The 19,379-nt window shown below is 30.9% G+C and overlaps 7 protein-coding genes across 9 annotated transcripts in view; 3 read left to right on the top strand and 4 right to left on the bottom strand.

Annotated features, from left to right (window-relative positions):
- The window catches only part of LOC108560959, a gene marked incomplete at its 3' end in the record, with an annotated part of 31,843 nt that extends 29,664 nt beyond the window's left edge, over positions 1–2,179 (bottom strand). Inside the window, exon 1 of the mRNA XM_017918697.1 lies at positions 2,058–2,179. Within this exon, the coding sequence (XP_017774186.1) occupies positions 2,058–2,096 (39 nt within the window). The remainder of the gene's footprint in view (positions 1–2,057) is intronic.
- A 1,297-nt stretch (positions 2,180–3,476) lies between these two features.
- On the bottom strand, positions 3,477–4,958 carry LOC108560960 (single-strand selective monofunctional uracil DNA glycosylase-like). Its single transcript, XM_017918699.1, has 2 exons — positions 4,050–4,958; positions 3,477–3,997 (listed from the first exon to the last, which is right to left on the bottom strand). The coding sequence occupies exons 1-2, from the start codon at positions 4,524–4,526 to the stop codon at positions 3,728–3,730; spliced, it is 747 nt and encodes a 248-aa protein (XP_017774188.1). The 5' UTR covers positions 4,527–4,958; the 3' UTR covers positions 3,477–3,727.
- A 3,771-nt stretch (positions 4,959–8,729) lies between these two features.
- On the top strand, positions 8,730–9,632 carry LOC108560965. The gene is made up of 4 exons (XM_017918704.1): positions 8,730–8,915; positions 8,966–9,129; positions 9,184–9,306; positions 9,360–9,632. The coding sequence occupies exons 1-4, from the start codon at positions 8,837–8,839 to the stop codon at positions 9,540–9,542; spliced, it is 549 nt and encodes a 182-aa protein (XP_017774193.1). The 5' UTR covers positions 8,730–8,836; the 3' UTR covers positions 9,543–9,632.
- A 160-nt stretch (positions 9,633–9,792) lies between these two features.
- On the bottom strand, positions 9,793–11,027 carry LOC108560964. Its single transcript, XM_017918703.1, has 2 exons — positions 10,444–11,027; positions 9,793–10,385 (listed from the first exon to the last, which is right to left on the bottom strand). The coding sequence occupies exons 1-2, from the start codon at positions 10,852–10,854 to the stop codon at positions 9,891–9,893; spliced, it is 906 nt and encodes a 301-aa protein (XP_017774192.1). The 5' UTR covers positions 10,855–11,027; the 3' UTR covers positions 9,793–9,890.
- On the top strand, positions 10,299–12,318 carry LOC108560966 (mitochondrial inner membrane protease subunit 2). Of its 2 annotated transcripts, none has more exons than XM_017918705.1 (3): positions 10,299–10,422; positions 11,576–11,873; positions 11,925–12,318. In XM_017918705.1, exons 2-3 carry the CDS (start codon positions 11,609–11,611, stop codon positions 12,158–12,160), a joined length of 501 nt encoding a protein of 166 aa, XP_017774194.1. In that variant the 5' UTR covers positions 10,299–10,422; positions 11,576–11,608; the 3' UTR covers positions 12,161–12,318. The 2 variants fall into 2 exon arrangements, with proteins under 2 accessions (XP_017774194.1, XP_017774196.1); XM_017918707.1 differs by lacking the exon at positions 10,299–10,422 and adding an exon at positions 11,357–11,518.
- LOC108560962 (integrin-alpha FG-GAP repeat-containing protein 2-like) lies at positions 12,142–15,621 on the top strand. The gene is made up of 7 exons (XM_017918702.1): positions 12,142–12,309; positions 13,324–13,491; positions 13,547–13,687; positions 13,748–13,901; positions 13,955–14,123; positions 14,180–14,374; positions 15,087–15,621. Exons 1-7 carry the CDS (start codon positions 12,163–12,165, stop codon positions 15,514–15,516), a joined length of 1,404 nt encoding a protein of 467 aa, XP_017774191.1. The 5' UTR covers positions 12,142–12,162; the 3' UTR covers positions 15,517–15,621.
- A 1,104-nt stretch (positions 15,622–16,725) lies between these two features.
- Positions 16,726–19,379, bottom strand: part of LOC108560961 (homeobox protein OTX2-A-like) — a 31,094-nt gene continuing 28,440 nt past the window's right edge. For both annotated transcript variants that reach the window (XM_017918700.1, XM_017918701.1), the window contains exons 5-8: positions 18,603–18,772; positions 17,238–17,346; positions 16,948–17,166; positions 16,726–16,877 (exon numbers count right to left, since the gene is read on the bottom strand). In XM_017918700.1, the coding sequence (XP_017774189.1) occupies positions 16,797–16,877; positions 16,948–17,166; positions 17,238–17,346; positions 18,603–18,772 (579 nt within the window). In that variant the 3' untranslated portion in view covers positions 16,726–16,796. The remainder of the gene's footprint in view (positions 16,878–16,947; positions 17,167–17,237; positions 17,347–18,602; positions 18,773–19,379) is intronic.

The raw sequence follows: 19,379 nt of genomic DNA, 5'->3' as shown, positions 1-19,379 counted from the left end.
GTAATTGAGTCCATTAAATAATCATCATATACAATACATAACTTTTAATACCATATTTCGTTCTTTTCAACTTAAAAAGTGACGGCGACATAATGAAGTATGTGACTAAGCAAGCATAATGTGAAAATCACATAAATACAGTGATTTAATAGAAGAATAGATATATTTGCTACAATTTCTAATACTTCAATATTTCTCAGACTTACATATAATTTTGTAGCTTAACAATAACTTCTCTTCCTAAATCGGTATCATTAAACTTTCAAAAACTTAATTTAAGAACCTTTTTAAATGTTTGTTTGATAATTTGTCTTCAATAGATTTTTTTTTCATTACTAACAATCTTCTACTCAAAACCATTTTTTCTGCACTCAATAAAATTCAATCATCCATTTCGTCCAAATTTTCAAAGCCTTGAACCATCTAAATTCCAGAATATTTTTACCAATTGCCCCAAAATATATTCATTTCTGCTGGTATTACCTTATTATGACGAGGGAAATATTGTTCATATATACACAGATGATGACGGCATGTCTTGATGATGAGGTCTTAAAATATATTATTCTTGAAAGATTCGACCTTCAACCAAAGTAAAGTCATTATTCCTGCATACAGAGAAAAATATTTTAATAGTTATATGTTGATACAAACTACTTTAAGCATTTTACAGATCGTTAAGTAATCTAGGTATATTCATTCATACTCTGATTACCAAATATTGTGTAAATTAAGAAAACATTCTGTATTTTTACAATCTGCCCAAAATTTCAATTTTAGAATTGTAGTATCTATTTTCTACTTTGAAAAGTAGAAAATGTTTTCATAAATATTTGTAAAATGTTAATTTTTTCTTCGAAATCTTCAATTACGAACTTACTTTTATTAGTACAAATTAATGCCTTCCTCTTTCCTTATTACTTTAAATTTAAAGTGCTTAAATTGGATGTAAAACTTCTGAAACAACTTTCATCAAATTACTAACTTTACTCAACTAATCATAAAATCGTTTCTCTAAGGTTTGATAATATAGGCTTGTTGTATATCACAGCTATACTCATTTAAATCTTTGTATTATACTATATTTAATCAATTATTTCTACCCGATTTTATATACAAATACTGGATTGTTTTAATTAAAACTGATCTATTAATAATAAAGTATGTTTATCTTTGCCAACGAACTTTTGATTAACAAACTAAATTTATTTAACTACATACTTTATTATTAATATGTGCATATAAAATAGTTTACAAAAACATATCGTGAATTAGAATGGGTAGAACAGAATTTCATAAGTACAGAAAAATAACAATTAAGAAGTTAAATTTATTAAAAAAAAAATAAAAAAAAAATTAAATGGCATTGAATCGCATTGAAACATGGTTTTATAAGAATTGAACATAAATTAATTAAACATGATTATCTACAAAATATGAATTTAAATTGTTTATCTGCATAAACATATTTGTGTCTTCTATCCACTGGCCTGCAGTTCCTGCAAGAGGACTGGGATGTTTCATATAAAGTACTTGCACATCAAGATTCAATGAGTTTATAATATTGTCCATTCGTTCCTGGGCGTAACGGCCAATGCCAATAACAATTTTACAATTGAGCAGTTGTAGAACATCAAGAATATACTGGTCGCAAACTTGTTGTATTTTTCTTTTATTTGAAACCTTAAACATATTGAAATAGTCATTATTCTTTCAAAATCTAGATATAAGTACCTTCAACTGATTTGGAGTTATATTTTTTCCATTTGCACCAAAAAATCCTAGCGGACAGTAGTTTAATATAAAAGCGTTACGGAAAAAATGTTCGGGAAGACCGCATTTATTTCTGAAATATTCCCAAAAACGTTTTCCACTTTGCTCTACTCTATTACACTCCAGACCCAACACTGGTTTTACAGGACATTCTCTTCTAGGTGTATTAACTTCCACATTAATTTCAAACCAATTCTGAACAGTATTCACATCTCCAAAAGGAATTCCCGTTTGGCACATACCGTATGGCCCAGGATTCATTCCAACAAACAGTATATGCTTACCATCATCCAAGTATTTGCGTACGAATTGGGAGTATCCATTATAGGCGTATTCTAGAGGATTGTACACATATTCGATTTTTTCGGAGTCGAATTGAAGTAAATTTATTTGTTGACATAGTTGCTGATCTAATGCTAATAACTGATCGGAAAACATCGTGGAACTGCTGTTTCGTTATTGCGTGTACATCGCTTATTGCAGCCAACGCCTATTTATTAGTCAATGCAATTTTCTTATCGCATTCGGCTTTTTTAACCTTTAATTAAAAAGGTTACAGAGTTAACATTCAGAAGAAAAATATAATTAAATATCTTTTCAATATTTTATTTATTTATAAAACTATGTTAATTGATCGTAAATTAGTTTTGTATAAAAAGAATCTGAGATGTAAATGAATAAATAAAAAAAATGGACTGATTCAATAACATTCTATTTTTTTTTATTATTATTTTGTTGCGTTCGGAATTAACAGTTTTGAAACACCACATAATTTTTTGAAATATGTTTTTTTAATTAAAAATGTGTATAAAATGCTAAATGTCTAAATTAAATATTGAACATGAAATTAATTAATCACTTGATGTTCCTTAAGCGTTACAAGTGGCAGAAACAATAGACACATGTGAGGTCAGGTACCAAAAATTTCGGAAAACCCAATACAATTAGTGTGCTTGTTTAGTTACACATAAAAATCTAATGCCTTTATAGTTGTGCTGTCCTTACCAATAACTATTTATGTACTTGTATGTTATACAATATTTATAATAATTGAATATATTGTGGAATTCCTAAAGGCAATTCGAAAACTGAAACTGTTTTCCCTTATGAGATATAGTTATATAATAGAATATTCTGTTTAAAATGATTAAATAGTCACGTAAAATAAATAAACATTTCCATTCAATAATAAAACAATCCAATATTACATTGCAAAATAAAACTTTTAAAATATTATCAATATCTATAGATGAAATTAATCTGTCCCTTAACAAAATAGAGCTTAAAGAATTGTTGGAACTTATGAACATACTTGAGGAAAGAATATTTTCATAAAATCTTAATAAAATTGTATATGACTTGCTACACGAACTGTGAAACGACAAAAATATATTATTGTTATTATGACATGTATTCAATCAATATAGAACTACATGTTAATGGAATTTGAAAAAATACTTTGAGTTTTGTGTGTACATTATGCTTCACACCAAAAATCACAAAATATCCAAGATTAAAATTTTATTTTTATATTAAGTGCATACAAAAGATCTTGTTGTAGATCTTATGGTATGCATATAAACAAGTTTGTAACTCCCATTTGATTTCTCCGCTTCTTTCAGCAAATAGATCTAGATTCAAGAAAAACAAAAGTGTGTAATTTAGATAACTATATAAATATTTTTAAGTGTTATACGAGAGTTACCGTAAATATCCGACCGTGTTAAAATTGTATGTGACCGCGTTATACGAGGGTTCCCGCAATTTATCTTATGTTATTAGAGAAAAGAATTACCTATAAGAAAAAATCACAATTTATAAATAAAATTTATTACATCCATAAAAATAATTCCTAAATACATTAGAGGGCATTAATTGCAATCTTTACCCCATGAAAATAATATTTTACGATAGGCAACCAAACATAGTTCCATAAGAATTGCACACAAATTACTTAAACATGTTTGTTTATAAAATATGAATTTAAATTGTTTTCCTGTATTAATTTATTTGTGTCTTCTATCCATTGGTCTGTAGTTCCCGCAAGAGGACTTGGATGTTTCATATAAAGTAGTTGCACATCAAGATTCGATGTTTTTAAAATATTGTCCATTCGTTCCTGGGCATAACGACCAATACCAACAACAATTTTACACTCGAGTAATTGAAGAACATGTAGCATATATTGATCGCAAATTTGTTGAATTTTCCTTTTATTTGCAACCTTAAACAGATTCAAATAATTATTATATTTTCAATAAATTAGATATAAATACCTTCAAGTTATTTGGAGTTATATTTTTTCCATTTGCATCAAAAAATCCTAGTGGGCAGTAGTTTAATATAAAAGCGTTACGAAAGAAATGTTCGGGAAGACCGCATTTTTTTCTGAAATATTCCCACAAACGTTTCCCACTTTGCTCTACTCTTTTGCACTCCAAACCCAACACTGGTCTCTCAGGACATTCTCTTCTAGGTCTGTTAACTTCCACATTTATTTCAAACCAATTTTGAACTGTATTCACATCTCCAAAAGGAATTCCTGTTTGGCACATTCCGTATGGACCAGGGTTCATTCCCACAAATAGAATATGCTTACTAGTGTCCAAGTACTTTTTTACGAATTGAGAGTATCCATTGTAGGCGTATTCCAAAGGATTGTACACATATTCGACTTTTTCGGAGTCGAATTCAAGTAAATTTATTTGTTGGCATAGTTGCTCATCTAATGTTAACAACTTATCTGACAACATTGAGGAAGTATTGTTGCACGTGCATTACTTATTACAGCCAACACCTACATGTTAGTCATGATATCGATATCGGTTTGCACAAAGAAATGCGAATTAATAGTAATTTAGTTTTATAACGTAATATTGATATTATTTAAAGAAATCCAAAGCACTTATTGTGTACGTATCAAAATTAAAATAATATCATAATTTAAGTGTACCGCGAAAGTTTAAGTGTGCCGTGATGTAAATAATGTTGAATAACACTGCATTATAAACTGACCTTTACTGCTGATATTACTGATGCATGAATAAAAGTAATGAATTATTATCATTATTGTACACGTAGGAACATGTTTACCAAATGGACTGATCCAATAGCATTCTAATTTTTATTATTATTTTGTCGCGCTCGGGATCAATAATGGACTTTGTACCAACGTTGCAGGTGTGAAACACCCTACGATTTGATGAAAAATGTTCTATAAAATTAAAAGATATGTATTAAATATTAAATTTGGTAAGATAAAATGAATTAATCATATGATTTTTTTTAACCAGATTAATAACTAATAAATACTTGGGTGTAGAAATACGTGAAATAATTAAATAACTATTAATTATTCTACATGATCAATTATAAAATTATATATAAAATTAATTAAATTACATAATCAAGAGTCCACGGCGTTAATAGAAGAGGAATGGTGATGATGATGATATAAACTTGTTTTCCAGTTTGTCTGAGGGAAATAAAAATTTTATTCGGAAACCGAGGCATCTGCATAAATTACAGCATATATTTTTATTAAAATTCAAAATTAATCTAACAATTACAAGCATTCAAGAATGTTTTTACAAATTGAGAGTACTTTAATTCTATTTTCAATCAATCAATAATTTATTTCGTAAATCTTCTTAAAAACAACTAAATATAATACGTGCACAAATTTATAGAGTATCCATTCAAATTGTAAATATGATGAAACATCGCTTGTCTAATATAATTCGTTCCTAAAGGCATTTCAAAATCTGAAATTATTTGGCCCATAGGTACAATGGTAAAAGGGTATAATCGGTTTTGAAAGCTTAAATTATTAATCATTTAAAAAATGATAACAGTAATTTATGAATAAAATGTATATTTATATATATATCATTTAAATAATAAAAAAAATATATAGAGAAGAGTCGATAACTTAAATTTAAAAGGAATTGTGATCACGTCCTTGGTTTCCACTTTGACTGACGGGAACCAAATTAGTGTTTGCAAACCGAGATTTTCATACAAATGATATGATTTATTTTTATTGAAATTCAAAATAAATATAACTCTTATCAACATTCAATCATTTCTTTACGAATTAAGAATATCCTAATTCCACTTTCAATTCAAAACTACTGATTTGTAACTACTGATCGTAACATTAGCACAAATTAAAAACATATTCATTTATAATATATAAATATAATAAAACCTCGTTTATTGAACATAAATATAGTTCGAAAACCGAAACTATTTTGTCCATAAGGTGTAGGGCGGAGACTTTATCGTTTGAATAAAAAAGAGAAAAGAATGGGTGTAACTTACACCCTCCAACCAAACATATCTATACCTTGTTTCCTGTTTATCTTTGGGGAACCAAAATTCTGTTCAGAAACAGAGGAAAATTCAAAATTAATGCAATTAGAGTAAATTGTAATGCAATAATATTATTTTGTTGAAGATAGTCGTCAATCCGTAACATTTTGTCGCGCTTTCCTAAAATAATGTAATGTAATTGTGAAGAAAGAAATGTATTCCAATCAAAATTAATTTTATTAGAAACATAAATAACATAGACGAAAAATGTTCCTATATGATAAAATATATCCTAATATATGCAGAAGAAATTATTTTGAATAAACGCAGTGTCAAAAGTGGATTCTCAATATTTGGTGGTCGCAGAAAAATTGTTGAGAGATCAATCTGGTATGTTTTTCTACAAATATCCAATCTTCAAGGGGTCGAATTTTGTCGAAGTGCAAAAGTTTGTGGACCAAAAAGTTTGAGAAACGCTGATTTAGAAGATAAACCGCAACGAGACTGTTGCGGATCTGTCAGTTTCGGGTGAAATAATGTATATGTTTATTGTTTTTTGTTAATGTATTATACATTTATTAATGTTTAATAAGCAATTGTTGATTACGCATTAGCACATATTATACAAATTTAGTTTGGTAATAAATAGTAGTTATTCAAAAATTTCAATTAAAAAAATATTGGTAATTTACCGCTTATCCGGTTTTTCATCAAAATATTTACCGTTTATCAGTTTAAGAAAATCTGGGTAATTTTGGATGACACGCATTTTGGGGACACACCAAAAAATATAATTTATGTTCATCATATAAGTGTTGAATAACCAATGTATAATGGTGATAATTAAAATGTATAGTATGATCTCATTCAAAAAGTGTTAGTCGTTGAGTGATTATACCATATATTTTTGTATCATGACATTGATGATTTATAATACAGCGGTTAGTGACAATAGAATAAGTTGGGCCAGGAGTCAAAACCAACTTAATTTTTGTCCCCAGAGAGTGCATTGACTTGACAAAATAACAACATCAATCAACAAAAAGACTCTTAAAATACAGCATTCTTTCTTTCATTAAACAAAAACGTATTGAAAATAGATTTTTAAAATAATATTTACAAAAAAACATAGTTTTTGTTTAAATTACAATTATTAAGTACAAGTAGATGCTAAAGTTATGGATCAAATATGAAATGTCCTGGATTACTATTAGAGAAAGTCTACTAGTTGGTATAGTCTTTTAATAATATAAGTCTCGGTATCATTTCTTATTACATTCTGTGAAATTATATATTCATGAAAATTGGACTTGGGACATTTTGTTGTGGTAATTTCATGAAAAAAAAAACTAGAGATCAGAGGCGGTCTGTAGGAGCTCCTCTGTCCAATCAAATGGCTACAGAATGTTAGGGTTTGTTCTGACTCGCCTCAATTTATTCAACTGGTATTTAGGGCTCACGACACCTTCAATACGCCAAGGCGACAATTTGAGTGATGAATTATATCACAAAAAATACATGTTACACAAAAAAAGCTTGCGATATTATTCCGTATTATTTTATTTAAAAAATCGTTCACACCTTAATGGAACACCCTTTAACAAAACACCCACAGACCAAAAACGTGATAATTTAACGATTTTACTTTTATATTTTTATATCTTCTACATACACTTTATACTTGCAGTCTATTTCAAATATCTTTGACACTTTTGAATTTTCAAGATTTTCATATTTTTAAAACTATTATTATTATTGGGCTAGTTATAGTTATAAATATAAGTTACGCCTTTGCAGTAATTTGAATATACAGTGGAACTTCGCTTAACGAGCACCTCGCACAACGAGCATTTCGCTTAACAACAAAATTAATTGTAAGAAAAATGATTCGCTTAACGAGTTACGATGAGAAGAGAAGTCCCGGATTGCGCGCCTGTTCCATCAGTTTGTTCAAATTTGTACTTGTAGACATATTATGTAATTAAACTCATTAAGCGAGCACAATTTTCAGATTCGTGTCGATACAGCCGGGATATTGTTTGTCGGGATTATGGTAGTTGGGATTTCGATACACTCGGGATTTTGAACGTCGGGATTTCGAACATCGGGATTTCGGTTGTCGGGCTTGCGATATAGACCCACCCTGTGCTTGTAGATAGGACTGCAACCAGACAGACAGAGTCGGAGAGAAGTCTTACAACCAATTATGCAGAGCAAACGTTAGATCAAAATGTTGGACATTCTTGAAAATACCGAGAGGGCCAAATACACGTCACGATTCCCTGATGCCACCAAAAGAGGGATGGAGGTAGGCAGTGGGACTTTGACAGCTACTACTTTTTATCTTAAAAATGTGTCACGATCGAGTTGTCATAGGCGTAGTAAAAAAAAAGAACATAATTATTTAATCGTCCAAAATTGGCTTCGTGGTCGACCGGCTATGGATGATCTGCCACTGATTAAAACTATATACAATATTATGCGCAACACATATTTATTCACTTTAGTTGTACAATATCAAATATATGCCACTACTATTTAAAACAATGTTATAAATAAATTAATTTTAAATCTTGAATCCAGGCAACCAAGTGTACATTATTTTTCGGTTAGAAATTAACGGTTTCATGAACAAGCCCGTTTGGTTGCTAGATTATTTTGTTTTTGATTCAGATGTTTGTAAATAAGGTTTGTCGGATATTTCATTTCATGATATTAAAGGATATCGTAATATAAAAAAGAAAGAAAAATGAACGAAGAACAATTAAGGAATATTGAATACTCTGCACTACATTATGGATGCACTCCAACGTCGTTTACACGAGAACGTAAGTATATTTTGAAAATGTTTTTAACATTTTAATGTTTTGTTTTTCAGTTCAGCAATCTATTCAAAGCATATACGAAGATGTGTTAAATGTGAACGAGAAAAACGCCATTGAGGGTATAGGAGAGGAAGCAAGTGATGAAATTAAAGAGACTTTCAAAAAAGCACAACAGCTATTAGACAAAAGCACCCAGCAATGTATCAACAGATTGAATGTAAGTGAAATAACTGCAATGACTTAGAATATGGATTAATTGGAAATTATTCAGCCAAGTGCCATGAAATTTTTTAAAATCCCAGAGTCAGTTTCACTATCTGTTTACAAGAAATTTGAAAACAAAACCGAGGAATTAAAAGTGGAATGTGATAGTTTGGAGAAGAAATATTTACAGGTTTATTTGAATAATTAATGTTGTTTCTAAATAACTAATTTAATTGTTTGCAGCAAAAGAATTTCATAGCTTTATTGCAAAAAGAAAAGGAGGAAATGGAGATGATGTTGACACCAATTAAAAAATTGGTGGAATCTGCAAATGAGATTAATGAGAATTTGGATAAGGTTGCAGAAGTTGTCATTTATAATAACAAACTGAATGGTGTATTAAGTGAACAGTTTCTTGCTGAATAAAGTTTTTATAAATATATTCTTGGAGCTGCTAAAAAAATATTTACAATAAATATACAATAATTTTGGTAAATAGAACAGAGATTCAGAAGCAAAAGTAAATTATAATGTTGCCATTATGTGGCAGGTTTCCCACATACTTAATAAGATATCGTAATTGAAAATATTATTTTTTCATGATAATCATTTGCAATATAAATTGAAAGAAAACCTGACACCTAAAACTTAATATTATTATTAATACAAGGAATGTTTGATTTACTGACATGCAGATTGATCTACAAATGCTCTTGCTATAACTTCTATCACTGAATCTGCATTGATTTATATATTTTTTTGTTTGTTTTCAAGTTAATAGTTTTGTGGATTATTCTGTGGGTTTGGGACATGAACATATGAGCTGCTGGAGACTGGAATCACTTGGGTCTGGTTAAACATTAAAGTGGGTTGGCAGACAAGTAATGGTTCAATCATATCAATTTGTGAACTGCTAACCATGACTTGTGCAATCTGCGGTTGAACTTCCAATTTAATTGCTTCAAGGCCTGGCAATGGCACCATTTGGTTCAATTGTATCATGTTGAGTTGATCGAGGTTCTGTACTTGAATCATTTGATTGTTGTTGGCCATCTGTTGTGGTGGTTGCACCTCATTCTGCTGATGCTCTGTATCTTTCTGTACTGGTACAGCCTTCTTGCCTTTCTCCACTATATCTGCTATCATTTTAGGCAGTTTTTCATTTGAGTGCACTATTGGTTTTAGAGGCTCTGCTTGAGGCTCACACATGTGCACGAAGAAGGAATATGGTTTGTTAATATCAGCATTATGGAGATGAGTGAAATTTATCTGAAACATAAATTTTATTACTATACTTTTTTTATGGGTAAGTTCAATTTGAGATTACCTTTACAACTATGTTAAGACCTGCTTTGATGTATTTGTTCTTCCTCCTCGTGTGAGGATTATCTGTGAGCACTTTCACGTCGGTGGTTGCTCTGCATTTCCTGGCGTCGAAGAGTAATTCTTTTTGCACTTTACCAGTGTGTGTCCAGCACTGGTACTGCTTTCGGAATTTAATTTTGGGGCCGGTGTTCGATATCTTCTTTACCCAAGTGGTCCTGGTGATGTCGGAGAAGAGGTCCACCCATTGATCGCACATACCGTTGTAATCCTCGTTGTCGCGCGGTATCTGCGAACGAAATTTCGCCTCGAAATTCTTTTCGTCCAGCCATTTCGCGTGAATAATGTCGAATTTGCGGTTGATGCCGGCCAGAATTGAGGCGAATTCCTGCCTGGACCTCTCCTCGCCAGCCATTTTGTTTACTAATACAGCAGCCGGCTCTGACCATTGATTTTACGCCCCCCTTACTGGATTCCATTACCAGTCCTATAACACCCCACAATTAAGAGTAAAATGCCTTGACTAGCACCTCCCAAAAACCCGCAGTTATAAAAAAATCTGCGTATCAGACATTTATAATTTTTCTCCCTTAGCTGCGATCAATCGCCTATATAAATATACATGTTTATTGCAACTATCAGTAGTAATTATCAATTAATTTATTTTAGTCTACTAAAAAACTAAATTAAATTGAAGATGGATATTGATTTTGTCTGGGTCAATAAATTTTTGGAAATGTTAAAAATTTACTTCGAACACTTATATTGAATTGAACATAAATATTAATTATATTATATATTAACTCCCTTTTTTGTCAATTTCAAACAAATGGCTTAAAATAAGTATGTTGTTTGGCAACACCCTGTATAATTCATGAATGTAAAGCTACTTTCATTGGGTAATTTATCAATAATCATTAAATAAAGTGCATAATAACATCCTACAATGCATTAGATTGAATGAATCAAGTTTCGTAATGAGAGATAATTTCTGCATATAAATAAGTTACATCCTTTTCATATTGGTAGAACTGAAGTCAAGTCATAGCAAGTCAAAGTACAAAAAATTGCGTAAATGTGTAAGGTTAGTTTAATATCGTCCATTTAAATTTGATTGTTGGTGTGTTTGTGTCCAGTTTAACTTTGTTCTGTGGGGGGGCGTCCACCAAATGAAAATTCCAAATTTTGTCAAAAGTCTTCTAGTGGGCCTTCCAGTTGGTGTTACTATATTAGATACTGTCGGGTATGTGGCCAGGGTTGATGGCATCTCAATGCAACCTGCCCTAAACCCAGATAGGGAAAGCACAGACTATGTCTTCCTGAATCGATGGGCTATACAGACACGGACTGAAATTGAGAGAGGTGATATAATATCTATGGTCTCGCCCAAAGATCCAGAGCAGAAAATAATTAAAAGGGTTGTTGGAATTGAAGGTAATTTCTAACTAATTATATGTTGATTAATATAAACAATTTTATTTTTAGGTGATATTATAGCTACACTTGGGTATAAAAGGGAAGTTGTTAGAGTGCCAGAAGGCCACTGTTGGGTTGAAGGAGATCACACTGGACATTCCATGGACTCTAACAACTTTGGACCTGTATCTCTTGGACTCGTCACTGCTAAAGCCTCCTGCATTGTTTGGCCTCCATCTAGGTGGCAGTACATTAAGTCCTTTCTCCCTGAGAGTCGACATCCTTTAAATAACACTGTACAGTAAACATGCGTGCCATATCGTTAGTAAACCGACTTGAGTTTGATTTCGGTGGCAACGTTCTTCGAAATGCTATCACTTTGAGGGACGTTGACAATGACGGAAATTACGAGCTGATTGTCGGAAATGAAAAGGGCGAAGTGGTTATTTTCAAAGTGAGCAAAACTATCTAATTACAATAACCTTTGTATATGTATATAGCATGTAAAACATTGCACCTAAACTAACAATTACCTAACAAAGAAATCCTAATTAAATTGTCTTTCCATTGTTTATTTTTCTTTTCTTTCATTTTCATCAGTTTTATATCTAATATATTTTCTATCTCATCATTGTTTAATAGGCACTGAGTGTTACTCTCCAATACCAAAAAAAAAACAGATAGTGTACAAATCTGTCTTAAATATACAAATGTTGCTATAAAATAGCCTTTTGTATGTATTTAGAGCATATATATAATTATATTAATTATTAATTTGAAACAAACTGAAAATTTCTAAAAAATACAATTATTTTTTTATTATTTTGACATTATTGAAAATATTTTTACTATTTATTAAAAGAAAAAGTGCATTGAGAGATCTGATGTTCCAAAGAAATGACACTTAAAATGTTGGTGACCTGCAAGTCGACTGATCTGGTGGATGCTGAGTTTAATAGAACCTAATTCATACAAACAAGCTTAATGAAACAATACTAAACTGCATATACTGATAATAATCAATATACGGGCAGAAAGACCTATGGTCAATAGCCCTTTGCAGTAGTTTAATTGAGTTTTATTTTTGTTACTATGTTATTGTGTTATGTTTATATTTTGCAATAAATATAATTTTATTAATCAATATATAGTCGTTAACTATCTTTCAGTTCAATCCTAGATTAGAGATGGACAACTTGTTCGTTATTGAGATAAAACGTGATCACGATTAACACCAAGAATTACTTGAACGAATACGTCTGGTATAAATGAAAATATTAATCAGCGAATTGTCTTGGTGATGATGAATCTTTGCTAGAGAAATATTAATTTACTAATGGCTCGATTTTGTCTAGAACTTTGTATTTAAATTCACCTATATTTTATCCGGTTGTGTATTAATTCTATAACTGTAATTTATAATTTAATTATTATATATAGATAATTATGTTTTTTTAATTGTTTTTAGGGCAAAGAAAAATGGCAAACAATTAACAATTTAGGTTTTGTATGCTGTTTAGCCGTCGGTGATATTTTTAATCAAAATAGGAATAGTTTAGTCATAATTACTGGAGATGGATGGTGCCACATTTACGATAGTCCTGAATCGAGGAACACCACGGAAAGTGTAGATACGGTATGTATTAAATGTTAGTATTTGAATTAGATATTTCAATTATCTGAGTTTAAAGGTCGATGGGCAAATACTATCTGGGGAAAGTTACGAAAGTTATACGAGTGATTCCTTAACTGCCAAATCCTCCAGACGCAGGAACATCAATAAGAAGCATCTTCAGCGAGTCCATGTACAAAGAATACCCGCCAATACTAAAGTATAATAAATTCTTTATTATCCATTTCATGAATATACATTTAAATTTTGAACATTGTAGTATATTTTATTAGATGACATCGATGGTGACGGGTGCATCGAAATGGTTTTGGGCCTGACGGATCGAGTGATTCGGTCTTACAGATGGTTCGATCCGTTCCATCCTAACAAAGCGGTCATCAATGTACCAAACACCAAGATCAGAACAGCCGATTGTGAGTTACTTCAATATATATAAATTTCCAACTAATGAAATCGGTGTTTTTAGGTAAATTAATTGGATTGAACAAATGGGAATGTGCCAAGCAGATAGGTTCAGTAACCTTGCATCACGACAACGAAAACAGACCGTCGCTGTTGATTGCGCAACCTGGAGGAACTTTTATGCGAATTCGGTACCAGCACGATGATAATGGCGAGATGAGCGATTCCAGCAAGTAATAACGGCTTATTAAATAATATTGAATATTACGTTTACGAATATTCATTTCAGTTCACAGAGCGAATATCTTACCGGTTCCTTCATTGATTATCAGTTTTTGGGATTGTCAAGAATGCGAAATCACAATATTTCAACTGAAATTGTTGGCAATCTAAAGACGAAGAAAGGGGACTGCAAGGAGTTTCCGTATGCTGTGGCTACGCTTGATGGTACTATTATGTTGGTACAGGATGAAATCATTTTGTGGTAATTTTTTAATTTAATTATATTTAACAATATCAACGGTATAATAAGTACTAACTTCGAGAGAGCATGCGAGATGTGAGGGTTTACCATGATTATACTGATTGATTCTTTTAGAGATTTAACGTTATTTGAATAATGTTACCGTAATTCGAAACGGATAAGCTAATGAAAAGGGTTAAATCGGAACCAGATTATAGACACTTGCATACTTTGATTGTATGGCACGAAATTATTAAATATTTTTAATGTGCTGTGCCTTTAAAGTATGTAACATGCCTGCACTGTGGTTCCGGACTTAACTGGAATACGGTAGTGTTTAACAAGTTGTGAAATAAAATAAGCATATAGGATTAGACTATAGTCTAAGAATATAATATGGAAGGGAAAGTTGACACAACAGCACTACCAATATGATTAGATAGCCCACCCCGCTCTGAAGATGGAGAATATTGTTGATGTTATTCAACATCTTCAGAACGGAGTGGTATGTCTGATCAAAAGGGCAGCGAAATCATAATAAATTGAACATATGGAAATTTTATACTTTTATTTACTGAAGTTTGAGGTACTTGTATGATTTAATATCATATTCAAGATTATTTTAATCGGAGGGTTTTTTTTGTTTCTAGTAATGCAACGTATCCACGTCGCCTCATTCATATGAAAATTGAAAGCTAATTAAATCACAGAATTAATGTATGTAATTTTTCAGGGAAATCGCTGTCGATCATCAGGTCTTTGCCTTAACCAAACTCGATGTCACTGGTGACGGAACTGATGATTTGGTGGCCTGCAGCTGGGATGGAAACACTTATATTTTAGACCAGGAAAAACATTCAGTACAATTTCAGTTGGGCGAATCCGTGCAGGCGTTTGACACGGGCTTCTATAATTTGGTGGCCGGCGAAATACCTGTTACATGTTTCGTTTACGTGACTTTCCGCAATAGCGTTCTTCTGTATTACGATATACCTTTGAAAGAGATGATCTGTAGGAAGTTCACGGTTGATTTAGAGAGGATCAAGGATGTATTCGCTAGTGAGAACGCTGAGGAAAGGGATACAATGGTGGCAACTCTATCCAATAACGAAAATGACAAGAGACGATTAGTGGAGTATTTGTTGTATGGTGTGCATATGTAAATAACGGATTGACAAAATCAATTATGTATAGCTTTTTGGCATTTATGTTGGTTTTATTAAATTTTTTGGGAAATGTATTACAAACATTTTTCTAAGAAACTGTCATTTCGAAATTATTTATTCTAAAAAATCATAAAACGTAGACATGATTCCTCTCCCTCAATTTTCGTTTTCCTTTCCGTTAGGCCTTAAAATTATAAATAGGAATTCTCATTTCAATTACATTACTTTTTTAAGTCTTCTTTACTTTTAATCAATATTACAATATAATATCTAACGATCACTCAACAGGTGGTATTTTATTTTATATATTTATATATACTCTTTTATTTTTCGTCATCGCAAAAACAAACCAAGTTTGATAATAACAAGAAAATGTATTGCTACTGGCCTCGTATTATTTCCCTTTTAATCGAGCTGTTCAAACTTAAGAAATGAAAAAGAACAAAACGAAGCTCGAAATTCGTCCTCTTTACCTTCAATCAAACAAGTTACCAGTGGGCCCTGTGGTTTTAATGTGAGTTCACTTTCGACAAAGAAAGCTAAAGACCCCGTTCATTTTTAAATTTAAACGTCGAAACGAAACGCAACATTCACAAAGAGAATAATCAATCAATAATCTATGTTCAACGAGACTAAACCTAAGGATATGTACAGTTTTTTATAATATTTTTAATCTTAATTAAATACAATATATATATATATACTTGATTACCGCCACGGAGAAAGATTTTCTTCGGAATTCTGATGAACGATTCGTATTTTTATACTTGTTATCGATATAATAGATTCTGCAGTAGTCTCTTCGTACGTCGGAATAATAAAAATAAATTTTGGCACAAAGATATCGTCTAATCAATAGTAATATGAGATAAAAAGGACTAGGCGCATCGACCACCTAAATTTAATAAATTCGATTGTGTTGTTATTCAATATATATTTTGGAACAAACATGGAATCCATACGCAATAGTCAAACATTAAGTCACTTCAATGAAAAAAAAACTTTAATAGAAAAGTTTATTTTTTTTTAAGTACTTTAGTCTTATTAGTATTGCGAATAGATTACTTATATGTGGAAATAGTTTATTTTTCATTTGAAATATTTCGGAATTTAAAATTCATAATGATGTACTGGCGAAAACAATTAATTTCTTGTAAACCGACACACTTAACTTGAAAGTGTGTGTGTGTTTATTTTATATATTTATATATTTTATTTTTCGTTGCTAATTATTTAAGTTAATTATTCTTATTTGATTCATTAATTTCGACGGGGTTTCATTTGCGGTCCCAGCTGGCGTTGTAGAACCACGAGGACTCCTCTCTGGACTTGCTCCAACTCGATTCTAGACTGTTATCCTGTAATTGAGCATAGAGATTTAGTTAGTAAAGCCGTTTTCATCGTAGGATAGGCAATAGATAGACTTACCGGGAATTGCGTATGGCCCATTGTACTAGAACTAAGGTAATCCATATTCGTGTAGTATGAGTAGTTGTTATAGCAATTTGTACTTGAGCTGGTGGTGCTGAGGACAGTCGGCTGACTGGTTCCGCACCAACTCCTATGTTGGTCCAAAGAGAAACTGTCTATCGACGCCGGAGACCAGATGCTCGAGTTAGCGGAATTCGAATAAGCTGAAGACACCACCTACCAACAACAAGTATATGTTAATGAAATAATCTATTATAATACAACAGGGAACTTCGAATTTAACTTACCGGTGGTGAATTCGTGTTTCCGCTGGATGCCAAGACCGTTGGTTTGACGTAGTTCGGGCTATCTCTAACTTGAGGTGTCGTGTGCACTATAGGTGAACTAGTAGATGAGCTGAAAATTATATTTAAAAAAAAAACATTGACGTGATTAATTTTATAATATAATAGGATATAATATAAACAAATAATAAGTTCATTTAATATATCATCTTTAGACTAAATTATTTCTTTTATTAAGAAATATTACAATTTGTTTGTTGATGAACATTATAAAGAGTATTTGAAAGTAATATCATTATTTTCCTAAGATCAGTAACACAGGGTCGCTTTAAGGCCCACCTCAATGGCGCTGTAGGAACCAGTTAAGAATTTAATGACGGAATTCTAATTCCATTATTTTTATCGTGGGCCCCATATTTATCGTAAAACTTTTATATTGTGCTTACAGGATAAGATAGTTACGGGAACTATGAGTTCCCAATTTAAAGATCTCAAAATAACATTTAATATTGATAACATTTAGATTCATGATTATTTGAACTAATTAGAGTCGACCGTCGACATTCTTAGGACAAGCAAAAAATATGTTTCATTTATCTCGTATTGACTTTGAATAATCATGAAAACGTTAACTTTTATTGACGTACAGTCTGTCAATAAATTTTGAAAATAAGTATGACAAGTTGAAACTATGATTCTTATAATATAGGAATCGATAACTAACAATGTTATATCGACCACTGTTTTAGACTATGTATGTAGTGTAGATATATAAATTGGTATAATTGAAAGTGTTAGTCCATGATATTTCTTAAATATTTAGTACGATAATTTAAATTAGTATAAAAATAGAAATATACATTTTTGACAATATTGAAAGTATTAGAAATATCGCTTAATAAATCCGGTCAAGTAGTTTTAGTTTGTTAGATTATTTATATATATGTATAATAGTTCTATGTCTATTATTACTATTTATATGCTCAATGAAGATTAAATATTATATATTTGTATGGTATATTATATTCTTATAAATCCCCTCGAAAGATTAATTTTGAACGTTAAAGCTTGGTATAGGATGAACAAATTGTATTTGAAAATGGAATTATAACCATATATACCAAATTATGTACTGCTACTATGTAAATACATTTTATTTAAAAATAACATATGAAAATAATAATGAAATAATCAATATACTGAACTAAAAAGAAATCAAAAACGATTTCAAAAATACCCAATAAATCCAGTAGTGTATGGAATATGCACTTTGCAATAATTTAATTTAGTTTTTTTTCTTATGCTATTTTGTTAAGTTTGTATTATGGTTGTTGCATTAAATATTATTATTTTATAAGTGATGTTTACCTTGTGTTTGTATTATTGTTATTGGATGCAACTGGCGGTGAAACTTTTGTAATTAAAGAAGCCGTGGTCTTCGTCTTGATGCGAGCCGTCTTGTCGCTGTTCTGCTGTTGCTGCTGGTTATGTTGTTTCTGTTGTTGTCTGCACTTTGCCCGTCTATTCTTGAACCACACCTAAATCAGATAGAACAAAAGATTAATTTGTATAAAGCAATCAAAAGCAAAAATATTACAGTTATTTCGATTCGCAGTTTTTGTTGGTATGCAATTGCACGTTGCGACGATTTGTGCTCTTTTTGATTTTCACCGAAATTGCTTTTAATAATACATACAAATCGCGTTCATCTCTATATCTATTTCCGCTTTATTCGTTGCCGTTATTGGGCAAAATAATCTATTGTTATAGATTTCAGTTAGGCAAAAAATTCAATTGCGTTTCAATATGATCGGATATATTTTAAATATTGCAGACACGAAACACAAAATTATTTTATTTCACACACCAGAATTACATATATATTTGCTATTTCAACTTGTATAAAAACGTAAAGGATAAACTAATGATAATATTGATAAAATTCAAAACTATATAATGTTAACGTTGCACCAAAACCAATCTATTTTGGTTGTACTTAAAATAAATATATAATAAACAATTTCCAGTACAAGTATGTCAATACTAACTCTATTGTTAATCAATCAATTTGGTTGTATAGAATTTTGGTTGAATAGCTTTTTCATTACATTTTTGGCGTAATTTATAAGTAAAGATGCAAGGAAA

This window comes from Nicrophorus vespilloides, unplaced genomic scaffold (assembly GCF_001412225.1).
Source record: "Nicrophorus vespilloides isolate i.1.1-1 unplaced genomic scaffold, Nicve_v1.0, whole genome shotgun sequence".
NCBI lineage: Eukaryota > Metazoa > Arthropoda > Insecta > Coleoptera > Silphidae > Nicrophorus > Nicrophorus vespilloides.
This window is presented reverse-complemented; position numbering and strand designations above follow the sequence as displayed.